Source organism: Lissotriton vulgaris, chromosome 4_1 (assembly GCF_964263255.1).
Source record: "Lissotriton vulgaris chromosome 4_1, aLisVul1.2, whole genome shotgun sequence".
Lineage (NCBI taxonomy): Eukaryota > Metazoa > Chordata > Amphibia > Caudata > Salamandridae > Lissotriton > Lissotriton vulgaris.
This window is the reverse complement of record NC_141691.1, coordinates 611133835-611151003: the sequence shown is the minus strand read 5'-3', so window position 1 is coordinate 611151003 and position 17169 is coordinate 611133835. Positions and strand designations below refer to the sequence as shown.

General features: G+C 41.1%; 1 protein-coding gene across 6 annotated transcripts in view; it reads left to right on the top strand.

The window, feature by feature from the left end:
* AMPH (amphiphysin) overlaps nt 1-17169 on the top strand; it is a 987297-nt gene that overhangs the window by 524503 nt on the left and 445625 nt on the right. For all 6 annotated transcript variants that reach the window (XM_086964852.1, XM_086964854.1, XM_086964849.1 and 3 more), the window contains exon 3: nt 11969-12023. In XM_086964852.1, the coding sequence (XP_086820978.1) occupies nt 11969-12023 (55 nt within the window). The remainder of the gene's footprint in view (nt 1-11968; nt 12024-17169) is intronic.

Here is a 17169-nt window from a genome sequence, read left to right as displayed (position 1 = left end):
TCCTCATGTATCATTACTGTTCCTATTGTGAAGCGCTTTGACACCTTCGGGTAAAATCCGCGCTATATAAAAATGCATAAATAAATAAATAAATACATTTGTAATGTGAATTTTCTGTCTTCTGTCTGGAAATGCACCCTGCATTCAGAGAACTCACTTCTCATTCTCGCACTTCACTTTCAAGCTCACCCTGCACTCCCAGCGATCACAATGCACTCACACTGATCACCATGCACTCACATCATTCACCCTCTCACCCTGCACTCAAAGTGATCGCTCTGCAATAACAATGCACTTGCGTTGTTCATCCTGTACCTCAGCCTGCAGTCACACTACTCATCTGCACTCATCCTGCACTCAAGTGACACCTCATTCACCTGCCCCCTCACTGCTCAATTTGCAACTCGCTCAAACAAGCCCATCATCATCATCAACAAAGAACTTCATTCGGATATCCAAGTTTCCACAAAAGTACAAATACGTAAAAACACTACAAAAATAAAAACATCATAAAAACCCAAAGTACCTACAAAAATGGACCAAATTTACGGGTCAAGCATCGTCGGTCTTGCTCGAATATCTATTTGCAGAAAAGTGTCAGTACGAAAGATAAGTTCAACATCATCCAGGGTTAATATCATTAGATAAGCATTTTCCAAGCTAATGGGTTTATATTTTTTGAAATACGAAGTTACAAACCATTTCATATATTTCATATAAAATTTGTAAAAGAATAAAAAATGCAAAACAGATTGTCCACTCAGGCCATCACACGGGCAAGGCAGAAAATCAAGTTCAATCGTGGGCCAAATAAATAGAGTCAGTTGTCTTCAAGGATTCCCTGCATAATCTTTCTCGGCCGTACAGTGTGTATAAAGCATGTCGTAGATCATTTTTATGTGGGAGATCATTTGCAGTATGATTGGTAAAGACACTCCCTTGATTAATACTGCAAAGGATATTATACACTCCAGAGAGCCAAGGGATATCCATAAAGTTATCACAATTCATACAGTCAGTGATAATATCTCTTGTGAGTGATGCCGCAGAGTTCTTCCAGATAGAAAGCCAGAAGAGAGCAGGGCGGGCACAGACAAAATCTTCAATAAAATTCACGCCCAATTCCTCATGACAAACAAATCGTGGGGTGGAAATAGGAACGCAGAGCATCTTCTAGATCAATTTGTTCTCTTCAGATTGAATAGGTCGTCTCTTAGCGATACCCCAAACCTCCGCGCCATACGTGGCGACGGGAATGCATTGGGCTTTATACATTTTTTAAATTGCCAATATGGTGGCAGTATTTTTAGAACGGGGTAAGCTGAGGATTTGGTTGATGGCCTTTGAGAACCTACCCCTGGAGTGAGCAGTATGTTCAGTCTAGGAGTTGTTCACAGCAAAGACCACCCCTAAGTAGGGAAAACTGTTAGTAGACCACAGCTTATCAGCGCCCACCGAAATACAACCTAGCTGTTGTTTCTTAGGGCCACAGGACATAATAAAAGATTTCTTAAAATCAGTTTTTAGGTCGAGGGACTTGATGTAATCAACGAACCCCTTGACCAAGGCACGTAAAGCATTCAAAGTGCGGCCCATAAGGACTGCATCATCCGCGTAAAGTAGAACAGGGAAAGATTTGCCCATAATTTTGGGGACGTCGTAGGAAAGAGGGGTTAGGATTTTGTGCAGCCCGTTAATATAAATAATAAAAAGAAGGGGGGCTTACATGCACCCCTGTCTTACCCCTCTATGAACTTTTATAGCTTTTGTCACTTAGCCCCCCTGACCGATTCTGACACAAACATTAAGGTCCTTGTGCAAGTAGGCCAAAAAATGCACAAGGGATTCATCCAGACCATAATTCAAAAGAGCAAACGTGTTTCCTGGTAAAGTTGGAAAAGCAGGATAAAGACTCTACCAGTACCTGGGGTGCAGGAATGAGCTCCATGTCAATCATTAACCAAACACTACACACAGTGGGCAGTGGGGGAGGGACTGGTCACACCACTGATGTCCGTAACCTACGGCCTCACATATTGCCACAGTCACCCACAAAAATCACCTCAGGCTTTCCAGAGTTGTGCCTTAGTCAATGGGTATTTATACAATCCAAAATCTTCTGCATGCGCCAATGTAAGCAGCATGTATGCATTGCTGGGAAGAGCACGTGGATTCCTCATTATCCATCACCAAACCTTAGTAACATTTGGATATCATACATATAAATATAGAAACTGAAAAAGCAGAATCGAGCAAGATGTGCCAGAGCTGTGTGTTGTTAGTGTTGGAATTTGTTGAATAGCATGTAGTGAATGTGTCACTAATACATACACGAAATACTCTGGATGGTAAATACTATGAAAGAAACCCTGTGGTAAGTGTGTTCCTGCAATTTGCCAACCTACCTGGTGCTTTAAAAACTGCACATTTATAGAGCTTTCATCAGGCTGAAGAAATTCACACTGTTACACTTACAGCCGCATGGTAAGGAACAGTGCATAAATTAACATGCACAGCCTGATAGTTATATATATAGCATCAAGCAAACATACAGAGCTACAAGGCATTTCACCCTTTTCAGCAAAGGGCGATGCTGCAATTAGTGTTAAATAGTATGATGTGAACTTAGCAACGTTCTTTGCTGCCAGCGTTTTTGTATCAAGATGGCAAAGATTCAAGGTTACAAAGACCTAGGAAGAAGTGGTGATTTTATATGTTGTGCACGTAGAGAAATTGAATAACTAAGGTACTTGGGTAATATTGGGGGAGGTAGAGGAACAAATATGTTCCTTTTAAGGTTCACAAATATCAGCAAATATTTGCCTGCATGCTGAATGCCTTAAGCTTTATACCGTACCAGAAAAAAATGACACCTTTATATAAACTTTTATGATTTCATATAAAAAAACATATTTTCTGGGACCTAATTGTGACTGTCATTATCTTATCTAATTAAGTATTGTATTGTTCTCATGATTTGCATGAGCGGTATAACATTTCAACCAGAAATGTTGTACAAAAGAACAGTAAAGGTACATAGCATGATAGGTAGATAGGGTGTATAAATCAGCCAAAGTGGGCAATTAAAGTATTATACAAATATGCTTTTTTGTGAGGGGCAGATATCGAAAGAAATACACATTTTAAAAAAAGGCTCACTATAGTTTGTGGGTCATTGGTTGTTTGTCCTTTTCAATTACATCTATGCCACTTCGGTGTAGTTTTACACATTTTAGTAAGAGGCGCAGACCTTAAGATGCAGTGGGTTTCAATGGTGGGAATCTAGAAAACAGAAAGAGAAATGGAAATCTGAACCCTTCAAAAGGTGGTTTGAGAGTTACCGGCAATATTAGAGGGTGGATTAGAAAATCCTTTGGGTGGTGGTGTTGTAGACGGTCAGTATGTAAGCAACGAAGTCTAAGGAAATTCGGTGCACCACTTTGAACTCAATTGTTTTTAGCTCAGAATGTCCAGGCTTTTTAACACGAGAGAATGGTGGGTGTTTGCCTGAGCAAAGTGAACAACCTTTTCTAATTGGTGGTAGAAATATTGAGAGGGACCCATGAACCTATGTTCATCACTTGATAAAGTGTTTCCCTTGTGTTCATAGTAACAAACTATTACACAGATATTAAACAGTTGAAAACTTCACTGAAATGTGTTGAAGTGAAGGAGAAACTTAAGTTATCTGGGGGTGGGGGAGTAGATAGAACAACAAGGAGTGATGGGTAAAAGAGAGTATAATAAGTAGAAGACTTCAGGAGTTCAGCATCAGGAACATTTAGAAAATCTAATGTCAAATAGCTTTGAAGCAATCAGAGAAATGTGAGTGACTGTAGGGTTAGAAGGTAAGAATGAAATGAAGATCAGAATAAATGTACAAAAATATTAAGAGAAGCCTAAAGAGGAGATGATGCCCTCAAGAGAGATACGTAGGACTAACCATCCATGCAACACGGCTGGTAAGTAGGATGGAAAAAAACCGCCTGATAGACATGCTTAAAATTTCGGAGCACTCTTTCATAGTGATTTATTATCTATCCCAATTAAACAGTATCAGAATTTGGACACTAATCTTAGTGCCTGAAATCCTAATGAATATTCAGGCAAGCATTAAATACTTCAGGAGAAAATGTGTCCTTTAAGAAGCAAACTAAACTCCCTGAATCTCAAAAAGGAGATTCTGAAGTTCAATCAAGATGATTGAACCTCCATTTGCAGATTCAACATTTCCTACTTCTTTCTAAGTAAGGTTAGCCTGCAGTTTGGATGTGATAGGTCTGAAGGGCACCAAGAGAGGGACAGAAGAACCTTACAGACAATAGTAATAAGAACAAGACAGAGTATTTTGTCAATTCTGAGTTCTACTTGCAATGATGGATTTTAGTTTAGTTGGTTTTATTGAACTTGCGTTTGATCATTTACTTTCTTTAAGTTATGTTTTGCGTTTAGTTTTTCTTCTATGTGTTTTTTTATTGGACAGAAGGAAGATTAGTCAGCTATTGGTCAAATAGAATGACCCTGTTTTTTAGTATTTTTGTTTGAATCTGGTGAGATCTTGGTGGTGCTCCTAATTGCAATTGTGGTAGTTTGATTGATTAAGTTCATATTGTCTTGTCTAAGTTTGGGGGCTGATAGAAGGTGTCATGTCCTTTAGGATAGTCCCATCATGTACATACAATTACATACATTTTGCCCCATCCACATGACATAACTGTCTTACAGAGGTGACCTTTTACCTAGTATCCTACTTCGGTCTCTTCGACACTAGGCTCTCTGTACCCTATCTTGATCCCTGTACCTGAAGTACATAAACATGTCCCCAGCCACAGCAGATTTAGTCTGTTTAAGGCTCACCACTTTTTTCAACCAAATCCAACAGCTGGCTGAGCATGAGTGTTTTTGTTTAGAAAAGGGTTATCAAAGGATTAGTAAATGTTTTAAAAACATATTGATTCTAGAAGAAACCCTATAGTGACCACTTTAGTATAAAAGACCCTCACTCCTCCTTACAGAAGGAGAGGAGAATTCCTTTCAGGGTGGACAGATACTCTGCAGGCTGATCCTTCGACAGGCAGAGACCTGACATCCCTTACGGGGTGCCATCCTTGATGCACAGACGGAGTCCTTCATTCAGAACCATCAGGTGAGGGGTTAGCACTTCCCCTGGGGATTCCTGGCTCCATTAGGCTATATCCTAGCACTTCCATACACATGCTTCACCTACATATCTAGGCTAGGTTCATTTAGGTAGGCTACGCATAGTAGGAGCACACCAATGCTATTGTTTTATATAATCTGCTTTTATTCATCTAAATAGTACTATGGTAGGAATGTATCTGCTATTTACAATATTGGTGCAAGCAATCACATTTGTCTGCTCCTGTCTTTTGATTGTTGCCGCCAATATGTTTCATACTAGACTGATGCTTGATCAATAAATAAGTATTGAAACTATTCCAATCTTCATTCTATGCATATTCTGAGAAAAGGCAAACACGAGTAACTGAGTGAAAGATACTGTATTGTTTCCACGATACCTGAGGATTCAGGGTTTCATGTTCAGTGGTTGCCAGAAACTACCTACACCGCTGTAGAATACAGGGGGGTGGTAGTGGCACTGTAGAGCTAGCTGGTCAAACAGCTGACTCATCCTTTGGGGTTGTCCAGAGTCTATCTGCACACCAAGCCTTCAGTTTAGGTCATTTGAAATGGACCCTGGGGGGTCCTAGGAACTACACGACAAAGGTAACAATGGTTAACAAAAGTATGTAAACATAACTTCAATCACAAGGAAACAAAAATGCACTTTGTGGAATATTTAACTCAAATTCACATTCAGTGAAACTATTATGAGTGTAAACATCATGTTACATATTTAGCAAATCCAGTTAGAGTATGTGGTATGGTCATAATGACAAGGGTCATTATGACAAGATTAAGGGCGTTTGGGCTGCATTTAATACCAACTGTAATTTATGCGATAAGTGCATTGCTTGAATGTCCTCTTTGGTGCCAATGAACACATATGGTTTTCATCATATCACTCACTTACTACATATGAGTTGCATCCAATCTCTCAACATTAAATATGGTTTGTATCAGATCACTTAATACACCAATTTACCATAGAACTCCTGGTTCTTTACCCTCACTAGACCAAATACCAATTTATGCTGATTATATCAATGGTTTAGCCTCATCCTGATATGCCCCTTCTACTTCTGCCTTAGGTAACTGAAAAATCTGGGGCCTGGTCAAGAATATTGTGCTGGGTGGAGTTACACAACATTGAGGAAATTGACTGTTTCCAGTCGCTGCTATGTCTTAGCCTCTTAGCCCAATTGACATGAATCCCTAAAGGTCAGAAATACATGGTGTTTGTGAGATATGAAGTTCTCCAATGTCAGTTACATTCAAATGCTAGTTAATTCAATTTTCATTATGGTCAGGGGAAAAGGGGAAAATTGTAGGTGAAAAATGTTCTTTGTTTTTGGAAACTATAACATACAGGGGCCGATTCCGATTTCGGTCGGAAGGGCACCGAATCAGGTTCGGCATTAGCGGACCCGATTCGGAGGCCGAATTTCCATCCGAGTCGTACATGGGTCCAGACATCGAAGTTCAATGCGAACAAGGGCAAAATCTCCGTCCGAATCATTTCCAGGTCCGGCCCGCTCCATACGACTCGGTCACAAGCATACCGTGGCACGCAATGGAGACGTTTCACGACCGAGCAAGTATGATGCTCGATTCGGGAAGCCGGATCGAGTTGGAGCGTGCAGCTCACAATAGCTCCTGGAGTTGGACTTTGGGGGTCCACATCGGACCCCTGTTATCAGCAGCCTTACGACTCCGACACAGGGGGAGACCCATGGGTCTCCCCAACATAGGCATGTACGGTGCGGATGGCACCGACGCATACCCACAGTCCGCACTTGTCCACAACGTACCCATTCAGTCAATGGGAGCCCATGCACGCGTCATTCAACTGGCTCCCATTTACTTCAATGGGAGTCCGAACGAACTGAGTCCGACAGCATACGGCCGCATCATACTTGCTTGGTTGGACTGCAGGAGTCCGGATCGGTCAGAAAACACCCTGGATCCGGCTCGGTCAGAGACCTTTCCAACCCAGATCGGAATCGGCTCCATAGTTAAAAATTTTTTTTAAAGAAGGGCAAACTAACAACTGAGTTCTTATGGAGAAACAAAGTAGCGCAGAATAGCATTGGGAACTGTCAACGCTCACAATGTTAGGTTGTCTGTTAATGAGTCTTGTAATGTGATCAATGATTGTTCATATTATGACTGTGACTATCACTTCCATTATTAAGAAGTCAACTGGAGACGCCTTTCATTTGGTAACAGCTGATATGAATTGGAAAATTGTTCCCTCTAAATATGACTTTAATCTCTGGTGCACCAAAGTCCCATAGAACAATAATGTGTGCAACACTTTTTTATTTGGACTCAATAAAATGAGAATGCCTGGGCAAAAAAAGGCGAGATCAGGAAAATATCAGTTGGAGGGCAAGTACCTGCAATTTATTTTGTTGGAATTGTGTGCAGCATATAATAGAGCCAGCCAGAGAGCCTTCACTTATTATGCCTCTCGCTTGAACAACAATGCAGAAAATGTATGGGGGCTTTTAAAACATAAAAATAGTCTAAGCATTCTTTGACATAATTAAATGTTTTTTTTATAGTGCTGTACGCAGTATAGACCGCTAAATGCATGAGTTTATCCAATGGTGAAACATATAGAAAATCATAATTTCCTTAATTTCTATATTGGCATTTTCTGTTCTATGTTTCCTTCTATAAATATTGTTGTCATTACTAAAAACGTAGTAATCTGATTTAGTAGAGCAGATAAATGTGATCCTACTAGGCAGTCATTGGTACATGAGTACATATGATTTCAACTACTCGCACAGTATTCAGATATCCCAACACAAAATCTGAAGAAGAACAAAAGGAATATCAAACGTCTCCAAACATGTTACTTGTACATTATCATATTGTTTAATGTTATCATAAGAGAAGATATGCACAATGCTCTGAAATATTATATCTTTATCATCTTATGTGTAGGTACGATAACTTCTAATTGATTAATCCAAACAATGTCAATTTGATGAGCTAAAATAACATTAGAAACTTGGAGCTAAGGATGTTCAGCATTGGTCTGATATATGTGGCTACCAGTAGCTAACTGAATTTTAATAAGTTCCTGGCAACTCAACTAAAATCATCTCAGTGTATCTATTAGAATCTATTAAGCGGAAAACGCATCAATACACAATAAATTAATGTTAGAATGCAGTATGTATGGGTTAATACATTTTAGGCACGAAACTATTGGTAAAAAGTTATATTTAACAGACTGATTGAAAACAAGGTGAAAGAAAGGTTCTACAGAGTCAACACTTTTTATGATAGTACATTCAAATAAACACTGCTTTAATAACTGATATACTCATCTTCTGTGAAAACGTTTGCAAACATTCTACGACTGGATTTAGAATAGTATTTTAGCTAGTCGCACAATATTAAAAACCACTACCATATTAATAAACATACCATGATGTTTAATATCAAATTGATGCACATTGATTTGTACTATGCTTCAGTTTTGTGGAAAGCACCTTGCCGAATTTTCCAGTGCTAGAATTTGGATAGACATCATCTAGTTCTGAGGTATTGTCAGGGAAAAGACAAGCTAGGTTTCTAAATAAATGTTTTCTAAATTAAAGGTTCAACCAAAAATAATGATAAATGTAAAATGTATTATTCTTTCAAAAAGTTGCAACCCACATTTTTTTGTAAACAGATATTTCAGCTGTTTATCTTTACATAAATACATGTTATTGTGCTGTATGTGAGGATCTGGAGTATGTTATATGATTATTAAAGGTGGTTATCACATGGTAAAATAGATACAACTCCATAGTTTTCAGAAACTTATGTACTTTGTACTTTCTGTACATTGTTGACTATTATAAACGTTGTTGTGAGTTAGGAGAAGGTAGATATAATTTAATTGAGTCAATTTGTCTTGGCCTTTTAGGCATCCATTGCTACATTGGTAGGTATGGCTTCCAATTGTAAAGTGATCAGACATCCTGAGACTAAGGGCATCATTTGTCCGCCCGCCATCCTGACGGTAAAAGGGAACGCCCGCCATATGTGTGAGGGTCCTATGGGTGACATTAGGATGCACCTGCCACACTGGCGGGCGCATCCTGCATTGTTAACATTGCGGCGGGCGATGCTTTGGGCACCGCCTGCCGCAGTGCCAAAAATGCATGTCATGCATGTGCATGCACAACGTGGCAGGCACCGCAAAGGGCCCGCAAAGGGCCCCTTACCTCGAAATCCGCATGCCTTTCCATGGCGGCAACGCCGCCATAGAAAGGCTCCCTCCCGCCTGCTTCCTGATATGGATGGCGGTGTCTAGCAGACACCGCCACCATATGAAACCCTTTTCCGCCCGGTCCACTTGTTGACCAGGTGGAAAAGCGGCGGACAGTCTTCCCGTCCTCCGCATTCCCCCCGCCATACTAATATGGTGAGGGGGAAATGGGTGGCTGGCGGGCTAGGATGTAGGGAGGATCGCCACAGCCATGCGGGAGGTGGTGATCCACCCTACATCCTATTGGGCCCCTATGTCTGACACAGGACAAAAAGCATACCCACCTTCTAAAAATATGTTTTTTTGGACATTATCATATGGTGTAATGTAAAGAGGATGTGTTCGCATAGCCACAGAAGACCTTAATGCTGTCTGCAACGTCTTAGAGGCTTATTTACAAGCCCTTAGCGGCACATTTCCGTCACAACCCATCACTTTTGTGATGCTCCAGAGGCAACATTAAATATGGTTTGTATCAGATCACTTAATACACCAATTTGCCATAGAACTCCTGGTTCTTTACCCTCACTAGACCAAATACCAATTTATGCTGATTATATCAATGGTTTAGCCTCATCCTGATATGCCCCTTCTACTTCTGCCTTAGGTAACTGAAAAATCTGGGGCCTGGTCAAGAATATTGTGCTGGGTGGAGTTACACAACATTGAGGAAATTGATTGTTTCCAGTCGCTGCTATGTCTTAGCCTCCTAGCCCAATTGACATGAATCCCTAGAATTTGGATAGACATCATCTAGTTCTGAGGTATTGTCAGGGAAAAGACAAGCTAGGTTTCTAAATAAATGTTTTCTAAATTAAAGGTTCAACCAAAAATAATAATTAATGTAAAATGTATTATTCTTTCAAAAAGTTGCAACCCACATTTTTTGTAAACAGATATTTCAGCTGTTTATCTTTACATAAATACATGTTATTGTGCTGTATGTGAGGATCTGGAGTATGTTATATGATTATTAAAGGTGGTTATCACATGGTAAAATAGATACAACTCCATAGTTTTCAGAAACGTATGTACTTTGTACTTTCTGTACATTGTTGACTATTATAAACGTTGTTGTGAGTTTGGAGAAGGTAGATATAATTTAATTGAGTCAATTTGTCTTGGCCTTTTAGGCATCCATTGCTACATTGGTAGGTATGGCTTCCAATTGTAAAGTGATCAGACATCCTGAGACTAAGGGCATCATTTGTCCGCCCGCCATCCTGACGGTAAAAGGGAACGCCCGCCATATGTGTGAGGGTCCTATGGGTGACATTAGGATGCACCTGCCACACTGGCGGGCGCATCCTGCATTGTTAAGATTGCGGCGGGCGATGCTTTGGGCACCGCCTGCCGCAGTGCCAAAAATGCATGTCATGCATGTGCATGCACAACGTGGCAGACACCGCAAAGGGCTCGCAAAGGGCCCCCTACCTCGAAATCCGCATGCCTTTCCATGGCGGCAACGCCGCCATAGAAAGGCTCCCTCCCGCCTGCTTCCTGATATGGATGGCGGTGTCTAGCAGACACCGCCACCATATGAAACCCTTTTCCGCCCGGTCCACTTGTTGACCAGGCGGAAAAGCGGCGGACAGTCTTCCCGTCCTCCGCATTCCCCCCGCCATACTAATATGGTGAGGGGGAAATGGGTGGCGGGCGGGCTAGGATGTAGGGAGGATCGCCACAGCCATGCGGGAGGTGGTGATCCACCCTACATCCTATTAGGCTTCTATGTCTGACACAGGAGAAAAGGCATACCCACCTTCTAAAAATATGTTTTTTTGGAGATTATCATATGGTGTAATGTCAAGAGGATGTCTTCGCATAGCCACAGAAGACCTTAATGCTGTCTGAAACGTCTTAGAGGCTTATTTACAAGCCCTTAGCTGCACATTTCCGTCACAACCCATCACTTTTGTGATGCTCCAGAGGCACATAGTGCAGGCCCATATCTACGAGGTCATGGAAAAGCCACCCTGTGTGGCTTTTCATGGCCACGTAGATATGGTGTGAGGCAACGCAGCACAAGTCACTGCGTTGCCTCACATTGTGTCTGGGAGGCATGCTGGGGGTGATGCTGTGGTATTGACACATTCTCAGATTTAGAACATAGCCTAAATCTGGGAATGAGTACTGTGTGCCTTTCAAGTGCAGGTGCAGTGATTGTTTTTGTGAAGTAATGTGTCCTTTCCTGCACCGGAGTTCAAAGCAGGCACCCTTGCTCCATGGTGCTAGGGTGTCTGTATTGGTGCAAGACTGACTAAATGGCACCAGTGCAAAGTATAAGACAGGGATTCTCGTATTGCCCTTAATATGGCACATCCCTTCACTTTCCTTATGGTGCAGCAAGCTGACTCGCGGCACAATGTGGCGTAATTGTGTTGTAAATGAGCCCCCAATGAACTCCCTAGTTTGGTCTTAATCTTGTTATGCCACTTGTGTTATCAGGAAAGAAATATCAGTTGGCAAACTGTGTGCATTTTTACTGTATTGATCAAGAAAGTCTTATCTTTCATCACAAAGATTTATTTTTATGTTTTTTTTTCACAGACAGAAGGATCAAGGCTTCAGAGAGAACTCAAAGGATATTTAGCGGCCATTAAAGGTGATCTAAAAAGCTTTCATTCTTTTTCTTTTGTGACATGTTTTTGGGCACAGGATAAGGATGTGAACATGTATGTACCAATCCATTGTTGTCTGTCAAAGATTTGCCAGTGCTGAGCTGCTGCGTCAAAGAGGCCAGAATAAAGCCAACCAGTGAACAAACATGGTGGTCTCAATAGAAAAATTGAAGAATGAATATAGAGGAGATTGCAAATACCGCTGTGTCTAATTCCGAACAACGCATGACCCCTTCATGTTGGGGAACAAGTATAGAAAGGATTTCACCACCAACTGTTGACCTGCTCTTGGTGGTCACTGACATTTTTTTAAATTAGAGGCTGCCAGTACTAGCAACTGCTATGCCTGGATTAGCCTTTGGCACCCCTGGAAGTGATCCCACTGCTCCCGGTCTCTGGATTATGATGTCAGTAGTGAGAACAAAAGGCATGCATGTTTTTAGGAGCCCTGTTTCTTAGCTGAGATTCCCAAGCTTTCCCTTTCCCGTAGCCATTCACCAGTTTAAAGGGACTAAAGAAGCAGAAAAAGGAACGTCATTATGCCCTTGGAGTCATACGCGATGTCATTCCCGCTACCCCTGTCATTTTGATGAATAAATATATATGTCTACAGCTCTGCAAAACATTTGAATATCAGTACTGTGATGTGTTGTCAGTCCATAGCACATCCTGTGTATGATCCTATAACAGCAGCTAGAAATATAGATCCAAATTGCACTCACCTTGTGCCTTCTGTCTTACCAATTCCAAAAACCCAGACAGGGAAATTTGGTGATATAGCTTTTTAGGTTGCTGCTGATAAAACTTGAAGCAGCCTCCTTTTTACTTTTTGGCCAAAAGTGATTTAATTGCATTGAACCCGTTTACTGCGCCCGCGATTTTGCGGAAGTGCGGCACTTCCGCAAAATGGGCGGGGCCGCGTCGGCCATTGGAAGGGGTTAATAAAGCTCTAAAATGTGTCTGTTTTAATTGTAGTACTCTCCCTTCTGTTTAATAGTAGTTAACTACAGGTTTAATTGCTAAGATGCCTCGGCGAACATGCGATATACCAGTCTTACTTCATAGACCATGGACCAACAGACTCCAAAAAGTAGCTCAGGCACTACTGGTAGCTCACCATCACTCTTAAAGTAGCTCTCAGAAGTGAAACGAAGCCCAGTACCTCATTCAAACAATATGTGCATTTTAAAGAATGCAGCACTGCTCATCTCAAGACCCTCAGAGTGACAGCCAGACAAACCCATTGCAGGGTCTCATGAGAACACTCAAACTGCCATATTAGCTTAAGGAGTCTGCCAGATGTCCATCTGTCTCCAGTGTCATTCTAGCTAAGTCATAAGGAGACTGGCCATGTTGTAGAATCTTCTCTATTAGTCACACCATGTGTGTGAACTATAGGCCATACAAGAGGAGTGCCAGCAAAAGCCAGTGCTGGCCTGCCTGTGAATGTGTAAACTGCAACAACAACAAAAAGATGAATTAATCTCAGCCACTGGCAATCTCGCGAGGTACATTCCAGTTTATCGTTCTGTATGCAGGTGTGCACAAGTATGTCTGTGTGACTTTGTGCCCCTCGCTAACATATAGTGTTGCTCCCTGAAAGCTATGCTTGGTGTCAAAACCAACAAAGGTATATGCTACCCTTGTCACATAGGGGGTTCATCTCTGGCACAATTGTGTCCTTTAATGGCTAATAGGGCCAATACCATAATAATGCTCATCCTTGACTACTTTGGGCATTCATGGTCTAGGTGTGGCATACTGTCAGCCATCATTGGCATATTAAGAGCATGAATGGCCTGCTTTTACCTATCACTGATGTAATGTTACCCGTCACATAATAATGGCCATGACTGATAAATGGTGTCAAGCCATATCACTATGGTGGTCCTGGTATAATAGGGGGCATTATTGCCATAGTACAGGCATCCTTGGTGTTATGGTTAGCATCTCTGGCCTATGATTGTAATACCTGGACATTTGAAGTAGAATATGTCTATGCAAGCCATTTGTACTTGTAAGAACCTGATGAAAATGATAAGCTGATGTTTAGGGACTGTGTATTTCCTAAAAATGAAAACTGATTTTTTAAGACAAAAATTATTTTTTTTAAATCGAAAATGGATTTCCAGAAAATTATATGTTGAAGAAGATAAAAGGTAGCATTTCCAAAAACATATTTAAAAAGTAAATATATTTGAGTATTGAAAAATTATCTCTTTGGTTATGTTTTTGTGCCAGAGGGACATGATGCATTGGCTGTTATCTGATTAGTCATTTAAAATGTATAAACTTGTTCTGGCATTTCTGCAGGTAACTGCCCATGATGATCTTTTCGGGTGAATACTCCTGATAATTCTGCTTAGGGAAGTTATGGTGTAATGGTAGCATAGGCAGCCACTATTTAACAGTGCTAAAATTTGCTAGAAGCTTGGGAAGACTTTCCTTCAGCAGAATTGGCTCTCGCTAAAGAAAAGGGTTAGTGGCCCGTGCCATACACCAGCTGGTGGATGTACGACAGTAGGTTTCAAAACCTAAATAGCCATCATCAAACAAGGGAACATTTTGAATGTCTTTTAATGAAAAAAAAATTGTCCTCATTTGCCTGTACCTCATGACCAGAAACTATATAGCCAACCACCTATTCGTGCGACCAAGCCTGGAGCGCACACTCCACCACCATAACCTTGTACACCAGCCTGGCGGGAGACTAGATCTGGGTTTACTGAGGCATTGATGGCGAGTGGCAAACTGCCAAACCCATCCCAGACTCCGTCGAGGTAGAAGCTACCGCCACACCCAGCTCATATCTAACGGAACCACCACAATGGACCCTGGAGTTTGGAGGCATAATCATAGGACCCGGGGGAAAAAAGGAAAAAACCAAAAAAAAAACCCCGGTGTTAAACATACGACCACTAACTCCAAGAAGTCAAAAGATTCCAAAAGGTGAGGTTATTACTGCTGCAGGATCTGGCCAGATCGACTTTTGATGTTTCAAATAGGGATGATAACCAACTGGCATGTGTTGGCGCCTTGGAGTCGACCCAAAATTTACATATCTGTCGCCGCGCGAGTAAAATTGCATAAAACAGCTGCCTAGCTGGGCCAGTAACATTATCATCCATCCCAGAGATTACCAGTGTTAGTGTGCAGGGTAAGATTACTTTGAGTATCGAGCCCAATGTAAGCAAGACTTCTGCCTAGAACGCCTTGATTGGAGGACAATCCATAAACATGTGAACATCTGATGCGCCTTGGAGACTACACTTATTGCAGCATTTTCCGGATTGAAACATCGCAAGCCGTTGTGGTGACCAATAGGCTCGATGAACCGAGAACAAGTGATTCCAACTCAACCATGCAGGCTTGACAGTTTTATAAAGAAGAGCGAATGATCTTATCCACCATTCCTCCCCTTGAAGGTCCATGTCCACGGCCCACAGTTCATCCGGGAGGTCAAAGTCTCCATCCACCTCCTCCAAAATTGCCCAATACCAGTGCGCTACCTCCTTGCCCCCTGGAGGTTTCTCCGCAAGCTGTTGTTCTAGCACACTACGCCTCCCCACTAGGGTATTCTTCTGAAGGAGCTCTCTAGACCAGCTTACAAGTTGTATGCATTTAAACCTTGAATGTCTTTTGTTGATGATTGTTAGATGCACAGGACTGGATAAAGAACGTTTTTTTTGTTCACACTGAATGAATCCTTTGAGATCTGGACAGGATCCAATGTTTTTGCACTTGGGAAACACTTGTGCTGGAGAAAGGACTCATGAGAAGGTGGTGTGACTTGCAATCCTGATGACTTGCAAAGCCTTGTTCATATTACAAGGCCAAAAGTTTGAGAATTGCTTTTGAGAACATATTTGGCATTCTTTTTGACTATCATTGTTTGGAATTTTGCGTTTTTGTAGTTGATTAGACTGATTTTAGTGAGGAACAATTCATGTTTCTAGTTGTAACACTCATGAAATATTAAGGAATGTGATTTTACACATTTTTGTTTTGTCACAATACAGTAAATGTCAAGCAGTTTTAGTGTTTCTGCCTATATGTTAAAAGGTGCAAAAATATTTTGTAGTATTTATGAGGGATGTTTTGGTGTCTCTTTTTTGATTTGGCAAGTTATCTTACCCACCAGGGTTTCAGATGTTTCAATAATCTCCTGAGTACTGCCAGTTGAGTGGTAAACCAACTTTTGTAGCAAATGGTGATGGTATTGACTATAATCCATAAGCCCATTAACTACGAAGGGGGCAGGTTTCCAAAAACGAAACAGCTCAAACAGATATATGGAATATTTAAAAAATATTTCCGTAGGCTGTTCTAAACCATGGCCAAATATGGTCACCCATGGTGGAAACTGGAGAAACTCATTATTTGTCGATCCACATAAGAATGGATCAACAAGTGTAATTCCACAGTTTTCCTGGAGGTGAAAGACCACAAACCTAGTTCTGCTGTCTTTCTCTGCAGCACTGCTATACAAGCATTGCTATATACATGGGATCAGTACTGCAGGGCACTGAATCGTTTTGCTTTTTTTGCATTTTAGCATCTATACTGTGATTTAGATCCTATGGCAGACAGCGTTTTGTGTCTTTCTCGATTCACACTAACATGTCAGCTCAATTGTCTAAGCACCGTTATGAACAAAGGCATGCAATATTGTGAGTGATTCATTGCGTGAATGGCTTCCCTGTTAATGGATTTCAGCCCGCTATCCCAACCAGACTATGATGCATTTATGAGGCTGGTATTGTATGCTTCCACCGACAGAACAGCTTGACTTCACGTTCTTCTGCCTTTATTTTAATTGCTTGAAATAATGCTAAAATTAGGCTATTTTTCCTGCTCTGATTATAAGCCTTATGAGAACACAGTCACACGCCTGCTGAATGATTTTTATTATTCAGGTTTAAAATGAAAATGTGTTCTACTGCCTTCCCTTCAGATAACCAAAAAGTCCTTCAATCCAAATGCTTCTTGATACCTATTGTCCGATACTCCTGCTTTTGCTTACATATCACTCTTTCGATAGTGTGCCTTTCAAAATAAGTGTGAGGTGCATAAATCCTAATTTTTACGAGTTCTGTCGTAATGCAGTAAATATACATGCTACAGAACATC